Source organism: Sebastes umbrosus, chromosome 22, assembly GCF_015220745.1.
Source record: "Sebastes umbrosus isolate fSebUmb1 chromosome 22, fSebUmb1.pri, whole genome shotgun sequence".
Classification (NCBI taxonomy): Eukaryota; Metazoa; Chordata; class Actinopteri; order Perciformes; family Sebastidae; genus Sebastes; species Sebastes umbrosus.
Genome location: NC_051290.1, coordinates 7039241 through 7058589, shown reverse-complemented (window position 1 = coordinate 7058589; position 19349 = coordinate 7039241). Strand labels below are relative to the sequence as shown.

Sequence of the window (19349 nt, the reverse complement as noted above, 5' to 3'; positions counted from 1 at the left end):
CATTGTGATTGACAGGTCGCTACCACAGAGTTGTCCGTGTTTTTGTCTTACAACTTTAACCCTTTCACAGTGTGTTTTCAGTTCATGAAAGTTAATTATAACCTTTTTGGTCGCCTAAAATGCCTTATTCAGCGTTTGGTTGTGCTCCACCCTCTCGTGTCACTTCTGGTTCCAAAAAAACAATATGGCAACGGCCAAAAACCAAGCTGGTGAAGGCCAAAATGCCGAACTCAAAGTTTCAAAACGTCAGTCCACAAACCAATGGGTGACGTCACAGTGACTACGTCCGCAGTCTACAGTTTGAAGAAAATAGGAAGGAAGGAACCGACCAATACAAAAACTACACTTCCCTTCAGGAAATGGTGCATCTCTGCTTCCCTGTGTTGGTATAATAACCATCGCCAAATATAGAAAAGATAAAAGTTCAAGGGGGTTTTAAATCGAGCATTGTCAAGCAAGTGGGAAAAGGTCACAGCAATGCACAGCTGGTGTGGAGGCTGCACAGCCGGTGTAGATGCTTCAGCAGGTGTTGTTGTTCTTCTGACGAAGTAAGCCTTCTTCACAAACCCAAAACCTGTTTCTGCTAATATCAAAGCAACGGTTTTCTCCATTGCTTTTATGAGCTCTGCCTAACTGCACAAAGCTATATGAGATCCTGTAAAAATTTACAGCGAGCTCCCATTTAAGGGCTGCTGAGTCCAGCTACTCCGACTTATTTACCATGAAGCCTTGCTCTGTGTTAATGGCTGCTGACTGCTGAGAGAAGCATGTGGTTTGTCTGTGGGCCTGAGGCATCAGCAGCAGCAGCAGCAGCAGCAGCAGCAGCTGCAACGGTGGCAGCCGGTCTTTCCCTCCCTTCCCCTCGTCCATCGATCCACCGTGACTCTGCAGGAGCCAGATGAAAACCTCTCCCTATGATTTATGGTATGTCATCTCCAGGGGAACCGTGGAGACCCCTCCCTCCATGTATTCGGTGAGGGAGCAAGCTGCCGGAGGGCAAAACCAGTTCCCCTGGGTCCTAAGGCCTGATGTTCTACCACAGGGACAAGCTGGATTTATAGTCAACACTTTACATTAGAGTGGGGCTGTGTGTTGGCAAGCATCTGGTGATACGATACGTATCATTATACAGTTGTTACGATACAAGAAGCAAGGTGATATGTTGCAATTTTTTAATTTAATTTTAGGAAAACTGTCATAAAGAACACACCATCATATGCATAAAAGTTTACTTTTCTACTCAAACAGTGGGATCTGAGTTTGTATTAATCACAGTCCCTGTAACATCCAACATCAGAGCACTACTTTTTGTGCAATCTGAGCCACTATCGATTAAAAATCGATAAAAAAAATCGATTGTATTTTCGAGAATTGATTCAGTATCACAAAACATATAATATCGCGATACTCAAGTGTATCAATAATTTCTTACACCCCTACAATAAAGTGGTATTCTAGTTATCATTAATGAATTCTTATAGCGTTACCAGCAAAGGAAAGCCAGGATCATCCATCACAGAAAACTACTTATTGTAATATTTGAAAAACTTGTTGGGTAAAAAGGGTGACACAGAACTGGAACTGAAGATGAAGTAAGAACCAAGAAATATGGTTCCAGGCTCTAAAATATTCATAAACTGGAAGTAATAAAATCTAAAAGCACTAAAATCCTCATTTGCATATTTGATTAAGCTTCTGTTAATCAGATAGTAACAAGTGTAATTTTTTAATATTACTGTAAGATAATTAGTTATGTCCCCTGTCTTGGTATTTTTCCTAAAGTATTACAAATCCAGAAACATATTTCTTCATGAGTGCCGTGGAATTAATGAAAAAATGACAACACATGGCAAGCTTAGCAACTTACTGAGGACTTAAGTATTAATTAAGGAGCCATGAGTAACCACCAAATGTTTGCGTACGTGTTTATCTATGAACAAAACACACACATTCATGTCCCGCTTTCCTCCGTTTGCACTGATGGCAGCATTAAAGAGGTAATTCTGCAGGCTTTAATCCACTTAAAATTAGAGGAGGTTTTTAAGGAGTCTGTCTTAAGGGTGCCCTATAAAAAGGATACAAGTAAAAGGCCTCAGGAGACTCTGAGATGCAGCATTCAATTATTTAAAAGTAAGAAGAATAGAAGTGGAATCGACGGCAGGAGAAGATGGGAGAGGATGAGTGTGTTGAGCACATTCAACTTTGTGTGTCCCCCGTGGATGGCGAGTTGTGGCTGATTTTTTGATCTACTGCCCGAAAGCTTTCTCCTACCTTCTGCTCACTCACTCTTCACCTCCCCTCCCTCACCCATGTAAAAAAAAAAAAATGACTTAAAATCAATGCGGGAGGAGATGCAGAGGAAAGGAGGAGCAAAGAGAAAGACAACCCCGGGGCTGTTGGAGGAGTGCTGAGCTAGCAATGTCATGCCTGACTTGACCACCGTAAATCTACCAGTGATGATGATGAAGGATAGAACTAGTTCATATGTTGCCACTCCATGTTTTTAACACTAAAGTAAGACATTTTATATGTTGCAATGTATATATTAAGTCTAAAGCCGTTACTATAAATTGTATATAAAGATGGACGACATGACAGCTCCCCAAAAGTGAAGACAAAACATCTGGATCGCCCCCTGGTTGCTGGCTGCAGTATAGGTCATAAAGCCCGCCCCCGTCCATGTTAGCAAATGGTACATGGGTCAAACCAAAAAGTTAAAGTGCACATCACATTTTTTTTTTATTTATCATTTTAGGTAGTTCTTGTCATACTGATGTGTGTTCAAGTGGTCATTCTTCTGATAAGTTTGGTTTTAATGAGTTATTTGATGCTTTAAAAAGGGGACCAGACGTCATGATTGGCAGCTGTGATTCTCTCTCGCTAACAAGCTGCGGCCGTGCTCGGCTCCACCGCCAGATCACTACTGCGCAGACTCTGGCTCCAAATAATGTCAAAATCTCAAAAAGGGAGCTTCCGTATTCGGGATATTTAGGCTTCACTTTTGCACAGTGGGATGAAGTGGAGACGCACCGCTCATCTATATATACAGTCTATGGCCGTTACACACAGGCAGCGTTTTTTCATGCAATTAATTCGCAAGTTAATATATTTTTTCGAACGGTTGTTTATGTTGCAAGTACTTTCACACCGAATATTATGCGGCAAAAAAGTATTTTTTTTCCGTAACGAGTTCGATTTTCTGAGCGTTTGCAATCGCAATTAAAGGCATCAACCAATCACGTTGCGCAGAACGAGTTGAGTTGCGCCTATATTTATGAAAAAACAACACAGAGGCTCCGCAGTCCGAACCAAGACGGCAAACTTTATTACTCCTTTCAACCTTGACAAAGGCAGCCAGACCACATCCACTCCTTCTGTTCTTACCTTTCACAATAAAAGCCCTGGACATATAATATTCGCAGGCGAGTATTTCAGATTTCCGTGTCTTTTATTCATCATGCCTTTCGGTGTGTAAAGGCCTTAAACATCTGTCTCACTGATACAGTGAAGTATTATGCTGACGATGTTGGGTGTAACGCTGATGTTTCATGTTGATGAATGAAGGTCACTATTTTAAACCTGTGTGACATTTCCAGAGAGTGCACTGTGTACACCAACGGGACCAGCGAGTGGCTGGGTGTATATATCTCTCTGTATTATGGCACTTCCACCAAGTCGTACATCTCACAAAAACAGGAGGAAAAAACAAGCTATGTGACACTGTGAAATGACTCACGACCTGACGTATAGTGTTCTATACGTGCCCGAGGAGCTATAAGTGGCAATGACGGGGTGTCGAGGGCTGAGGCTGCAGTGTTGGAGTGGAGAGGCGGAAGGAAGGGAGGAAGGAAGGGTGTTGAGCTGTGAGGGGCTAAAAAAAAAAAAAATAGTCCAGCCAAGTGATGGAAGTGCTGACATGGAGACCGAAATGTGTTAGAGTGGAAATCAGTGCCTCATCACTATACTGACATACACACCGATGTGCAAATATAGACAGCGAAAGAGACATATAATGAATACAAACATATTGATGCTGTCAAAGCAGATGATGTGGGATTCTTTTCTAGTTTGAACTTGTGTGTATGTGCTCATAAAAAGATACAATAACACTTTATCCACAGTACACAGATTGTGTTTCTGAAGACCTCCCGTTGTTTGAGGTCAAAGCAAGACACATTTTCTGCACGGGAAACCCGCCAACATGATTCTCTCGGTGAAAGGTGCTGGCTTTGTGCAGCTTATAACAGATATAGAAATGAAAAGACAAACGTGAAACACGTCTTATAATACCCGAGGCAAGGAGAGAGAGAGACAGTCTCTACTCTTCGTATCACGTCTGCCAACAAAATGGAAATATTTCTCTTTTATTGCTCGCGAACCTAATAGTGCCCGGGCAGACAAAAACGTCCGCGGAAAGATCTGAGTTGAGAGAAGAGGAATCTTGATGGTAAAGAAAAAAAAAAAAGTAAGAAAAGTCAAATGTCAGCTAATCTTTTTTCTCATAAAGCACCTGGAAACTGCTTCAGTCCTGGCCTTTTGCTCTCTTGCTTTATTAAACCTTGAATGGGACGTACTTTAAAACCAGGGTAGGCTAATTGAAAAATTCTCCGCGGAATATTTTGCATGTAGTTTCCTTTTTATATATCACGCACACCATTATATGCATATGCGATATTTATGGTGTTTAACGTAGTGCATGAACCTGGAAAGTAATTAAAACATTCACAAGAGTATTCCAGACATTTTTTCACATTAAGTGAACTTCCCCTAGGCTCCTCTCCCTTATGAGTGGTCCTAATTGACCGTTCCCTAAACCCCTCCACTGAACAACGGTTGTCCAATGATAGCGTAGCAACCGTAACTAGGCACGGCAGGCCTGCCAAGCTTTGGATTTCACCATACGTTGAAGCGGTGTTCACAGGGCTGTAGTAAGAGCTGTATATATAGAGTGTGGAAGGTGGTTTCCATATGGGTCACCAACGGTTGAGGATGCTGTGCCTGGGATATGCAGCTTTATTATACATGTAGCCATCAAGAGATTATTTAACACCCATTTACAGGGTTCTCGTTTTAAATGGGTCAACAGGAAACATTAAAAAAGTCAGCCAGTCGTTTTCCAACCAACTCTTGAAGGTAACGTAAAATCTGCCAGCGTCATTTCAGACGAAAACTAGACGGTCGCTGGCTATAAATGAGAACTTTCTCTACCTCCGTCTGAAATCAAGGACCAAATATTGCAAAAATGTGTCCCCGTTATCGTTGTAAACTACAAATTAGGTCTGAGTACCGTTTAAAAAATGACGATGGCAGTACTAATAGTAGTTGCTGCGGTAGTGGGACAATCACATGTTGCATTAAATCAAAGAACGCTTGTGTTGATTGGCTGAGAGCAAAAGTTTCTACGTCGTTCTGGGTTATTTCGATCGATACTTTAAAAGGTATTGAGTACCAATACCTGTTACATATGTACTGGGCTAGTACGGAAAGCTTGACAGGCATAGCAAGAGTAACTAAGAGGATGGGGCTTAGCGAACAGTCAATCATCTATTCATTCTTCCCACTGTTACCCAGCCTCCCCAACCCTTCATGTAATACTGTCCACTCACCATCCTCCGTGGGCACGTAGATATTGAGGTAGAGGCAGTCCTCGCTCTGGTTCTGGATGTAACCCGCCGCCACGTCCAGGTTGTCGGTGAACCACACGGGCAGCATAATCTCCGGGAGCACGCCGTGGACGTTCTGAGGGCACACGGGGGCAAACTGGGTGGCGTTGCGAATCTCCTGCCAGGATCCCGGGGCTTCGGGCGGCTGGAAGCGGCGGTCGCCGATGGGTGCCGTTGCGTAGGGGACGCCCAGGTACTGCTCCACGGGGCCCAGGATCTCATTGTTCAAGTCCTTCTTGATGCCTCTGATCTTGCCGTAGTTGGTGGTGACTATGGGGTTTTTGGACGGGTCCATCTTCTGGCTCGAGGCCAGGCTGCAGAGCAGGATGAGGCCTAGCACACCCATTAGGCACCAGTCTGTCATGAGACTAAGGGGGCGCGATCTGGACAACAAACCCCGCCGCCTTTGTTTACTTAGAGCAAGTGGAAGGGGGTACATGACTGGATTTATGCAGTTCAGCCACCTGCTTCTAGTCTCTTTTGGAGTCTTTTTATGAGATAATGTGGATTATAACCAACAGTCTGGAAGGTGAAGCATAAGAGGGGGATTAAAAACAAAATCACCCCAAAAGACTAAAAGGAGCTGCTTTTTTTGGAGGTTTGATCAAGACCAGGAGCGTTGAGTGAAGGTGAGATGGAGGGCAAAGCAGTCGCTGGGGGAAAAGAAGGGTCCTTGGGGTGCTGGAGAAGGAGGCCGGACCTCTGCGCGGGTGCCAGGTCAGTGTTGATTGTGAGCAACAAGGATCCGAAACGCTTCCCCAGCCATGGTTCTGTTGCGTTCCATCCCTATTGGTCTTCTATTATCCAAATCATTTGATTGTTTTTTCACAGCCACGGAATTCTGCAGAATGAGATAGAGGAGGAGGAGGGAGGAGATTTAGCGATACACAGAGAGAAAAACAGAAAGAGAAGGAGGCAAAGGGAGGTGAGGGGGAGGGAGGGAGAAAGATAAGAGAGATTATAGTTTATCTGAAGCAGAAATATATTCCATTAAATGTTGTCAGTGCAACATATTCCCCTTCAACTGTTGCCAAGCGAAAAAATATTTCCTGAAATGAAAGCGGTGGAAATGAAACCCCCTCAACAGACAGTATATTGTTGAGATCAAGTCAAAAAGGCTGATTTTGGGAACATTTCATTTCATCACACAGGCTGAAAGACGGCATGTAGAGGAACTCAGAGAATGCAATCCTTGTCTGGGTTTTGCAACATAATCTAAACCCGCGGAAATCTCATGTAGAGTGCACATTTCTACATGAGCCTCCCCGTCTATTATGCATGAAAACCCTAAATTGGACTTGTTCACCCTGCCCTGGTCTGACCTATATGCACCAAATCCCTCCTGGTGAACTGTGTTTAACCCCTAACACATCTCTGCAGAGAGCTAGTGTAGTGCAGCTGATGTAGTCATGCCACAGTCTCCCTCTAACAACACCGCTACTGATGCCTCAATATTTACTTGTTATTCATTTCTTAAGGCTGGCTCACACTAAAAGATTTAGAACAGATGTTGAAAATGTGAGAGATTCCACACATGACGGCACAGCACACACTAACAGATTCATTCATAAACAACAAGAGTCCCGACTAAAAAAACGTGAAATCTCGTAAAATCTCTTGTGATGGAACGTGACTTTAGTGTCAACAAACATGGCAGATGACAGGCATGAAGAATTAGCGATGTTAGTTTTTACTTTGTACTGAAAATTCCCGAAGGATGGATGGATGAAGTCATGGAGACACGTTAAATAACCACTTGCGTTGTTGCCTCAAATTAAGAAGTTGTTCCTCCATTTCTGAGCTCCATCTTACAACTACTTTATGCTTCACGTTTTGCATTAGTTCATGCATTAGCCGCGGCCGCAATGACGACGGTGGTTGTTCTTTCTTCAGTCAGCTTGGTTCCCAATTGGCTATCGTACTTTCCCAAATGACTGAGTCATCGGCTGTCCTCCCCACACACAACAGGATGTCTGATCGTAAATATTGAACATGTTACGATTTGAAATCGGTGCGGCCAAGATGGACTTCCGGGCTTAACATACCACACACTACAGGAATATCTGGAAAGATAATCTTTTGAACCATCAGAACAATCTGGGTTTTGCTGACGATTGTTGGAAGGAGGGAACTGGGCCCAAAATCGGCTTGATTCTCGCGTAGCGTGTGCCCGGCATTACAGGCTTCAGTGCTGCTTCTGGAGATAAAAGTACAGTAGACGGCGTAGACGAGGAGTAGAGGCTAGAGATTAGGGTGAGCCTTTCACTGCCCAGTAAGGTCAAAGGTCAACAATGTGCGTCTGTAAGCGGCTTACAACCGCCCGGGACACTTTCGGGCTACACGCGGCGCGCAGAGACGCACACGCATGCGCACGGTAAGCTTTAATTGACCCACACATGAATGAGTTCCCACACACTGTACACTCATTCATGTAATCTACTGCGGGAATGTGCAAATCCTCATGTAACAGACCCAGTCAGAAACGCACGAGGCATGGAGGAGATTATAACATTGTTGGGCGGTGTTATGTAACGGTAGGGGTGCAAACGCCCTATAGCAGTAGAAAAGGAAAAAACAGAGAAATCTCTTTTGTGTTCACACACTCTATTTCCGTCTTATCTGATTTTTAAAATTCACCATTACCTCTTTCTCTCGTTCACGCTTCTCTCTTGCTTTACCGCCATGCCTTAATTGTCCCATTTAAAGTCATCATTAACCGTATTATTGCGTCGCCTGCACCCACTGAAGCGCCTCTGTGTTTTTGTTGTCTTTGTCATCCCGTCCCCCCTCCCTCTCCCACTGCCAATAAAACCATTTGAATCTGAAAGTATGGGAGTTAAGTGTCCTGAGGCAAGACGGCAGATAATTAGAGAGTATAGGCTGATGAGCAAGCGAGCAGTCTCACTCACACCAATGTAAGACATACACATAAGGAGGCTCTTCATGTAATAATAAAGTTTCTTATGTACAACAAGCTCTTATGTATTCCAGCTTGCAGGGAAAAAGAGTTTGTGTTCTCTCAGAGAGCGGTAATTGCGAGCGAGTCCATCTGTAATCGCTCATTGTCTTCTTTTGGTACAGCGCGTTCAGCCTAAATATATTGGTGCCTGCCTTTGTTCCTCTCAGCGTGGACTTTGTTGTTCTACCCACGCGCCCATGTGTGTGTCTGGGAGTGTACCCGCTCTACAGAGAAGCGGGCAGCGCGATGTGTGCTCTAATTAAACCATGGACAGGCCGGCCTGCTTTGCACTGCGCGCAGGGACGACCCCCCTCCACCCACCCTCCCACACGCACCAACAATTTACCATAAAACTTTCATCCTCCAAAAGCACATAAAAGAGACTGGGAGATAGAAAGAAGTGATAATGAGAAGCGAGAATGTGCACGGAGAGGAAACAGGTTAATGAAAAGCTTCTCTCTGGTCAGCAGAGAGCCTTCACAGTGCTCGAGTTAAAGCCGTTGCTTCACTGACCCTGGAGCATCTCGGAGAAGTGGACTTCTAAAAAGACCCACATCCAAAGGCCCACGGAGGGGGGCCAACTGGACTCCTCTTGCCCTAAACTTGCACCTCAAGCCTGGGCAGGCGCGACGGGCGGCAGAGTCTCACACAAGCCAGAATCCTTGGTACAAATCCAAAGCCCTGGCTGGCGCTAGTGTGCCTGGAGGGACCTCCAGAATTTCGGGGTGCATCTGAGTGTTTAATTGCTAATTGGCTCAATTAGAAGGCCTAATTGGTCCAGCTTTGCTGTGAGCAGTGGGAGAGCTTAAGTGATTGATGAAGCAGAGATGGAGAGACGAAGGGGGAGAGCTGAGCATGGACACAGAGCCATGTAAGAGATACCCATGGGAGTGCGTGTGTGCTACTTGGAATGCAGTTAGCACACGCGCTATCACACTTACAGATAGAGTTGTTCCGATACCGATGCCAGTATCGGAAATGCGTCCGATACTGCCCAAAATTCGGTATCGGCGAGTACAAATCAACGTGTTTAACCAGATATCAATTCTTCTTCGCTGCTCCAAAACAGTAGCCTGCTGTCGCCCTGGATGTATCATGGTTGCCACTGGCAACTACTGCTTTAGAGCAGCGGAGAAGAACTGATTGCAGGTAGTTTGTCATGTGATGACAGCAAACAACAACAATGTGGTGGTAGTGGAGAGTGTAACGGTAGTCAGAGCGAGGAAAATGTCAACTATTTGGCAATATTAACAGTGGAAAATCCAACAAGTAAAACAGCGTTATGTACAGTATGTAAGGCATCCGTTTCGAGGGGAGGCGAATGGTGGGTGGTGTGAATATTGCACCCTGCAGGACATATTCTCTGCATGTATTTGTTCATGTTTTACAAAGGTTTTAACCTGAGCCAGGCAATATTACAAAAGACAGTAATCATATCATATCCATACATGGTGAATAGTAAACAGCTGTCTCAATACTGCAAGTTTAGGTATCGGACTCCGGAAGGAAAAAAATGGTATCGGAACATCTCTCAAAAGACACAGATTTAAAGGATTCTCCCGAAACACTGTATCTCTGTGCATTCACGCAGCACTATCACACACACACACACACACCGATGCACACTCATCCATGATTCATGTCATCAGGGGAATGCTTTTTCCCTCAACCCCCAGAGAGAAAGAGAGACCGCACAGGTCGTTCAGTGGCAGACCATCAGTATAAACCTCATCTTCCTCTGCACCCGCCTGCTCTCTCACATGGTATCTCTCATCGAAATGTGTTCCACCGAAAAAGCCTCTGGAGGACAACACAAAGGATTCTATTTTCAATTCTTGACCGGCCTGTGTACTGCAGGCTGCGTTGCTACAGGGCTGTGGTGTGATGCTGTATCATTGAGGATGAGCTCAAAAAGGACTTTCAGGACTAAACATTATTCAAATTGGGTACAAACTGCCAAACTTTAGCAGACTCTTCTAACCACAGCAGGATAGGAGGTGTTCGGCATCATCCTACACGACCAGTGGGCTACCTCCGGGTCTAAGAAGTGAAGCCAATGCTGAAGTGCCTTAATCTTGCATTCTTTCTAACTGCCAGCAGGGGGCGACTCCTCTGGTTGCAAAAAGAAGTCTGATTGTATAGAAGTCTATGAGAAAATGAGCCTACTTCTCACTTGATTTATTACCTCAGTAAACATTGTAAACATAAGTTTATGGTGTCAATCGCTAGTTTCAAGTCTTCTTCAATACAGCATGATTTTCATTTTGTAAATGATGGTCCCATTTAGAGTCAAATAGACCATAAAGCAGGGGATGCTTTAGTGATTGTTACCTTGTGATTGACAGGTCGCTGCCACGGCGTTGTCCGGTCTGGGAGTTGTCCGTGTTTTCTTAACTTTAACACTTTCACAGTGTATTTTCACTTCATGCCAGTTAATTATAACCTTTTTGGTCACCTAAAAATGTCTTATTCAGCGACTGCTGTGCCGTCTGGGCCAGACCCAGCCTGAATCTGTAATACAATTCTGTTGCTTCATTTGTTGACCTGAAATGTCTCCTGTCTGTTAACAAATTTCAAGAAACCGTGCGGTCATTTTCTTCTTATTTTTAGGCCCACAGCTAGGCTGTAACAATGTCTCCATTGCTCAGTACAGTCAATATCCCCTCTGCTGCATTGAGTGCTGTGAAAAAAAAGTAGAGTCGACAGTGAATGCTGAGCATATAACACCGAATGGACAGCTAAATACTTCTCACCAAGGTGGAGAAGAAAGCAGAATGACTGATCTGTCAGGGGTTTGTTGAAGAGTACAACATCAGACACCGTTTTTGCAGCATCTACACTAAAAAGGAAAATAAGGCAGCTTAAAGTCTGGTATGTCTGAATTCTCCTTTTTTCTATTGCTTTAGATTATACTTAAAGGAATAGTTTGACATTTTAGGAAATTCACTTTCTTGCAGAGTTAAATGAGAAGATTGATTTTACTGTCATATCTGCACGCTTAATATGCGCTGGCCCAGGAAAAAGTCCAGCAGATAATCACCCGAAAAACCACAATATGGCTTTTTTACACTTTCATTTTTAAACAGATTAAACATGTGAAATGTTAAAGACAACCTATTATGCTTATTTTCAGGTTTTAGGTTTCTACTAGAACATGTTAACATGCTTTAATGTTTAAAAAACGCTTTACTTTTCTCATACCGGCTGTGCTGCAGCACCTCTTTTCACCCTCTGTCGGAAACGCTCTGTTTGAGCTCCTGGCCCCGCCCCCGCCCCCGAAAAGCCCAGTCTGCTCTGATTGGTCAGCTGGCCCACTCTGTTTTGATTGGTCTTCCGAACCAAACTCTTCAGACTCTCCTCCAGCTCCGCTCGAACTAGCTTTGTTTGAGGGCGTGCCAAACTATCCGCTAGGCAGATATTATGCAAAATGTGTTACTTGGTGACATCAACACGTTACAGAAGAAAAGGCGGGACTTCAATTAGGATTATTCAAGCAGTTCAGGAGCAGTGAATTCTGTGGGGGAGAGTAACTCCCTTTGGCGTGGACTTTGCACCTTTGCAGACCTTTTACATGCACAAAAACTATATAGAACACTAAGGGAAAGGGAAAAAGCACAACAGCATAATAGGTCCTCTTTAATTAGTGAGCTTTAAAGGTGCTGGTAGGTGGATTTTGTTTGGACAGAACCAGGCTAGCTAACCCCCTGTTTCCAGTGTTTATGCCCCATATTTAAACCTGCAAGATCATTTTTTTGGCCACTAGAGGGAGGTGGAAACAATCCACAAACATTGACATATTATCACCAGTTGAGACGGCAATGTTGTTAGCAAACAGTTGCCTAATTACACATCCAGATAGACAGATATAAGAGTGGCATCAATCTTCTCATGTAACTCTTGTCGAGAAAGCGAATAAAATAAATACAAATAAATAAAAACAATGTCAAAGTAAAAGAACATGAAAACACACTGCTCAACTTGATACTCAATTAACCAAGCCTTTAACAGAGGAACTCTTTGCCGTCGGGTAATTAAGCAGGGTTAGATTTATTTGACACAGTTTGGGAGAAATGAATCGGCGCTGGGGCAGTGTCACAACAAACGGGTCAGCGAACTTATTACAGGGATAACACCTCTTGGCGAAAATACGAGACGGAGTAAAACAAGTAAAACCTGAATATGGAGAAAGTAGCATTTATCAGGAAGCACTGTGGAGGAGGTGTGTTGAAGCTTTGCCATGTTGTGACACTTATTATATATTAGAATTAAAACTTTGCAGTAATAACATCCAATTAAAGACCAAAGATGACTTGAAACATCAGTCAGTACCAGCAAAAATAGAATTTACTGCATAATTAGCTAATGGATAATTAGATTGAATTATAGTTTGCAGGTGCTTCTTTCTATTGTGCCTTTCTCTTGTGCATGTGTGAAAATTTTCTCCCTCATTAATTACAACAAGGGCCTCACCAGAGATCATATTCCACAAATTATTACTTGTCCTTTATTCTGCGGATCTCTACTTCAAAAGTGACACCAGACTTTGATGTTGTTGCCATGAGGGGGAGAGCTGCTCCGCTGCTCATATTAAGACAGGACTTACATAAAGTGCTTATGATTTCATGTTTTCAACAGCAGGCCCTACTTTGTTATCTTTAATTGCTGTGAGGAGGAGCGTTCTGCGCCACTTTTATGTGCTGTGACAGAGGCTTCCTCCAATTAACCTACCGTTAATCTCCCATGTGAAGGTCGTGTCTCGGCTCATGGTGACTTGCAGTGTGATCAGTGGGTGTGATTGAAATAGCACCTCATTTGGGAGGAAATAAGCGTTGTTCCTTTGTGTTTCTAAAGCCTGGCTGTGGATTCGGATTAGATGAGGTTGCGTAATTGACTCATGTATACATCAAAAAGGAAATGGTGATTTGTGGGAGCATGGTTTGATGGTCTGAACCTTTTCATATTCGTCTATACTCCAGAAGGTTTTGTGTTTAGCTCTTCCACTTGACTTTACATCAAAGTTTGACATGATTTATGAGTTCTGACTAAAATCTTCTTTTCGTTTAACAAAAGAAGCCAAAGTTCTCAGATGTTAACTGCTAAACACAGCAGCCATACAAGACCAATGTCTGAATAAAATAGTCTAAAACTGGAAAGATTGTTGATTTAAATGAAGAACCATCTGATGAAAGAATAAGTAAGGATAAGGAATCAAACATCAAGGTCCAAAACAGACCCATGGAGAACCTGAACATTTATGTTTCAGTTTGAAAAATTGATCCGAAAGGAACCCAAGGAATGAAACAGACCAGAGGATAGTCAGACCCCGTCAAAAATGTGGTGGACCTAGACAGACCCAAGTAGAGAGTACCCCAAGACAGACGGAAGCATACAGTAATGTGCCACCAAGTAACAAACTGCTACGATCAAAAACAGTAACAGTACTGTACTATATGCCTATATGATTCTTACATCACTGACACCAAAATTATGACTTTCGACACCTTACTTTGAGGTATATAAACATGTTTTTCTACAGAACCTCGTTTTTCATTTAAAGGTGCAGTGTGTGGGATTTGGCGGCATCTAATGGTGTCGTTGCAGATTGAAACCAGCCGTGTACCCCTCCGTTCACTCCTCCCTTTCCAAGACCGTGGTAACTTGAGCCGCAGAGTGCAAAACCATGGTAACTCCGCTCGCCTTGCTCAGAGGCCATCACACCATAATAACACTATTTAAGGAGCAACGGAAGTCAGACGGCAACTGGCAGTACCACGGTTTTGCACTCTGCGGCTCAGGTTACCGCAGTTTCAAGCATGTCGGAGAACTACGGTGGCCTTCAGTTAATGTAAAAATGCAAAAAGGCTCTCTCTAGAGCCAGTGTTTGGTTTGTCCATTCTGGGTTTCTGTAGAAACATGGCAGAGCAACATGGCGGACTCCGTGAAGAGGACCCGCTCCCTATGTAGATATGAAGGGCTCATTCTAAGCTAACGAAAACACAACACTTCTTAGGTTCAGGTGATTATACACTAATGAAAACATAGTTATGAATATAATATTCCATTTCTGGTTATAGATACCCCAAAATGTTACACACTGGACCTTAAACAAAGATATCAAAGTTCTCAAACGAAGAATGCGGTCTACAAGAACTTTGCCTAAACCAAAACAGTCAAAATTTGGCTTAATAATTAGGGGCGTACAAATACGACAAAATATAAGATGTCCTCATAATAAAAAATTTTTGGAACTGATCCAAAACAGACCTACCAACCTACCAAAAGGAGGATCCAAAAGGGACCAATGGAGAGTCAGAAAAGTCTGAAATATATCCAAGGAAAAGTTGATCTAACCCAAAATACAGTGGACCCAAACAGAACCTATTACAGCCATGGTTGAAAACAACTTTTTTCTAATGCACTGATTATGACACCACTTGGTCAGAGTTGTTTACACTAAAACGTTGGCCTGAGACCCATGGCAATAGAACAGAACCCTAACTGTACCCAGTTACTATACATTAAACTTGTTCTTGGTTGTTTTTCAGTTACTGGGAGCCATGACAACCAATGAAGACCTATACCAGACATTCAATTTTTCAACTTTTTTACCTGACACTATTCAGTGCTACGGATGCATTTTGTTCGGTAAGGTAAAAACACAACGCTGTCGTCTTCTCTGTTGTATGTTTTTCTCATTACACACATAGTTGCTCGTTTGGTTTCACAAATTCAATGTAGCTCCTTTTTGCTAAAAAAGTTTCCTTCCAGTGGACAAATCAGCCCGGGGGATCACAGTCTCAGAATCGAATCCATCACCATTCTGCCACATAGCTTACCGAGCACAATCTAAATCCCACCAAAACCAATTCCACCCAATTCTACTCCAATACAGCCGCAGAACCCACCCACTAAGACCTCCTCTGTAATTGCTTGCCACCTCTCCCTCCGTTTTGTGTTGCGAGTCAGACTGTCAGTGTGGGTTCAACTTAATGATAGATAATAACCTGACTGGCGGCGCAGGCTAATAGCTGGAACTCAGTGAGGGAAAGGGTGCTGGACGGATGAGGTCAGGAGTTACTGCTTTAAAATGATCGTGAGGGACGCATGAAGACAAATCAAAGCTGTCGCATAAATAAAGTGCCTGCGTGGATGAATGCACAAGAACGTATACGGCACATTTACCATGTCAGTACGCACACAAATACATCATCACCTCAAGGCATTCAAAGTCTGACTATATTTGAATCAGCACAGCTCATTTGTTTTCACATTTGCCAATTAATACATCAAGGCTGAGACGAGAAAATTCAACGTCAATGTAACCCTGATACTGTGTGTATATTTGTCCATACGCACGTATTTATCTGCATGTATATATATTAAGCAAAAATGTAATGTTGTTTGGGATTTCTCTGTGTATCGGCGGTGTTGGTGTATGAGCTTTTATCAGTGTGACAGCAGTTAGATGTGTTGATCGCAAAGTAATTTTGAGAGCACGGTAGAGTGGATGCCGAACAGAAAAAAGGTCTGTTTCATCTCTGCAGATGCCACATTAATGCTAGTAGATGGGGCGGACATAAGTGTGTGTGTGTGTGTGTTTGTATGTTTGCTGTCCTGCTGACAGCCTCTGTGTGGGCTCCAAATAGAGAAGAGCCGGCGGCCAGGTCAGTGCTCACTCGCGCTCCTGTCAATGCCTTATGTTTTATTATTTTTCATCCCTCTCGGTGTGGGAAAGAAGGAATCAGAGTTGGGCCAGAGATCAACACATATAGCTGAAGGGGGGGGGTGTATGTTAAGAAGATGGAGGAATGTAAAAAGCAGAGCGAAAAACAGAAACAACATTGTTAGGTCATGGAAAAGCCTTCTGTTTTCTGCCATAGGGCTAGAATATCACATATTATGATCCCTCCACAGTCTGAGGCAACTTACCATCACCCTATATTATACATTCCTTTCAATGTACCGCATATTAAAATCGTCAGTTACATGTCGCATCATGTTACCATCTCTGATTTACTATTAAAATCCTTATTATTCACATGTAAATAGAAATTTCAAGCAACATTTTTGACTAATTTGCTGGCTGATTAACGTGTTGCGCTCTCTAGCAACACCACCAGTTCAATGATGATTATGTAAGTATGGATGTTTAGGTTATTCAAATTCTGCATTACATAGTCTGACAATGAAGGATGAAGGTAGCTACTGTATGTGAATGTTATTCAGACTCAAAACAGCAGTCTGACCTGACGTTCCACTATTTTCCAACCTTCACAGGATGGACGTGAAGGTGCAGCTCTACCTGGCATTACTCATTAGAATTTTTATAGTTTATAATTTATTCATTTGTTGGTAATCAATCACCGATTCGACTTTTTTCAGTCCCGATACCAATAGCAATACCTGGGCTTTGGGTATCGGTCAATATCGGCCGACACCGAGTAGGGATTTCCTGGAGTTTTGAAACTAAAATAACTTCATTTTGCTTTCCACACAGTTACAAAAGTAGATTGGGTGATTTTCAGGTGAAAAGATTGGCATCTATTAAAAGAGTAACCCACTACTCACGATGGATTTTTTGTTTTTTCAAAAGTATGAAAATCAATGCAGCAGGACCAGAGATAGTTATTCCTCGCCCTGCTGGTTAGCGGCTAATGTAGCCTCGAGCAGCTATAGCCTCGAGCAGAAACGAGAAGCAGGTTTGATTTTTTTCAGACCCAGCTTTACGCAACTTTTTTCACATACGCAGCAGTACTCCCCAAGACTTTGAATCAGACACTGATGTGTACAATTCATGGAGTTCCCCTTTAAAATCTAGATTATACTACATGTAAGCATTGTTTTAAAGGCACTTTGATGACTTGTATCAGGTTCTACGGGGCCACAGATTTACATCTGAGATGCCACCGCAGTAGAAGCAGCTCGACAACAGATAAGTCTATCAGAACATCCAAAAGCTATTAAAAGTCTGTAAACATCTTTTTTTTTCTGCGTCACAAAAGCATAAAACTTTTCTGCCACATTGAAGAAATCACATGGACATTTACTGTTTCCATTCAGCCGTTCTATTTTTATACATTGTACATTGTCTTCCCTCCCTACCCAGACTCTATTCACGCATTATGGAGACCAGACTGGACTGACGGAGGAGGAGAATGGGCTGATAGACTGCCAGCTACAATACAGACACAATGGGAGGATGCAGAGACAGAGGGAGGGCTGGATGGAGGAGGAGGAGGAGGAGGAGAGTGTTGGGGCTGTCAGGAAACTTGTTGACAACCCAGAGATGTACACACAGAGACACATCAGTGTTGGGTAGCGGCGGTATGAGTGTGAAGCGCGTGTGTGTGGAGGAGGGGGTGTTGGGGTTGCGGACCACTGGAGCGCAAAATTGGAAACAATGTGTCGGCAAGAGTTAAAAGCAAATATTTACAGGGCTTTAATTTGCATTGGGAGCAGAGAGTTTCCGGTGTGGGTCAGCGCGTCGACGGCAGAGCTGAGGAACACGGAGGGGCATGGGTGGTAATTAGACAGACAGTGGTAGATTAATCACAGGCTGACAGCACAGCCTCGCAGCCACACACAAACACATTCACAGGCTATACGCAGCCCCATCATTTAGTCTGCCTCGTCTGGCAAAATACTCTGGACGTTTTCCTCTCACCCAAAGAGGATGAGTGTATCCAGCTTTGACGAGCATACACCTTATTCTCTCTTATTTTTCTGCTATTTCTTAAAACACACACACTAGACTGCCCTGCCGTCGTGCTCTGATTACCTGCTTCTTCCTCCGTCTCCTCAATAAATCATTAGCTCAAACCCTCCCTGCCTTCGGACAGCTCCTGAGCCGCTCAACCCCCCACCCCTCAACGGATCCTCCAGTGGGAGCGTCCAGGAGAGGCAGAGGACAGCGTGGTCCTGCCCCAGGGGGAAGAGCTCTTATAGGCGGGAGGACGCCGCCACAGCTCAGTGAAACGTGAGAACTAGGGGGAGATATAGTAATTGGCTGAGATCGCCGCCATTAAACACGTTCCGTATATCATAAATATTTTACCGTCTTCTAAGTGGCTTTGACCTTGGATCAGAGAACTAGGTTATACCACACAATGGCGGAGAAACAAGCAGAGTTTTAAAACTTTTAAGAGTTTGTTACAGTGGTATCGATTACATTCGGTTGAAAACTATTGTAGCCGTTTCACATGCCGCGCTTTTTGCGCCCTCAAAAGCCATTGCTGTCAATGTAGACGCGCGGAAGGCGCGCTCAAACGCAAGAGCGACTCCACCGCAGTGCACAAGCTTTCGCAAGTGCCTATTTGTCATGGGGGCTACCAGGGTACGACCAGGGCGCAACCAGGGCACAACCAAGGCGCGACCAGAGCACGACAAAGGCACAACCAGGGCGCGACCAGAGCACGACCAGGGCACAACCAGGGCACAATCAGGGCACGACCACAGCGCGACCAGGGCGCGACCAGGGCGCGACCAGAGCGCGACCAGGTCGCAACCAGGGCGCGACCAGAGCACGACCAGGGCGCAACCAGGGTGCAACCAGGACACAACCAGGGCACGACCAGGGCGAAAAGTAGTAGTAGTACTTTTGGAACGCAGCAATGCGTATTGTGGAAGGCACGCTCAAACGCGAGAGCAACGCCGCTGCAGCGTACAAGCTTTCCCAAGTGCCTATTTTTCAGAGCGCTTCCAGAGCACGACTAGAGCACAACCAGGGG

At 43.9% G+C, this 19349-nt stretch overlaps 1 protein-coding gene across 4 annotated transcripts in view; it reads right to left on the bottom strand.

Moving 5' to 3' along the window:
* The window catches only part of nlgn2a (neuroligin 2a), a 229545-nt gene that overhangs the window by 148298 nt on the left and 61898 nt on the right, over positions 1-19349 (bottom strand). For all 4 annotated transcript variants that reach the window (XM_037758315.1, XM_037758317.1, XM_037758319.1 and 1 more), the window contains one exon: positions 5607-6504. In XM_037758315.1, the coding sequence (XP_037614243.1) occupies positions 5607-6102 (496 nt within the window). In that variant the 5' untranslated portion in view covers positions 6103-6504. The remainder of the gene's footprint in view (positions 1-5606; positions 6505-19349) is intronic.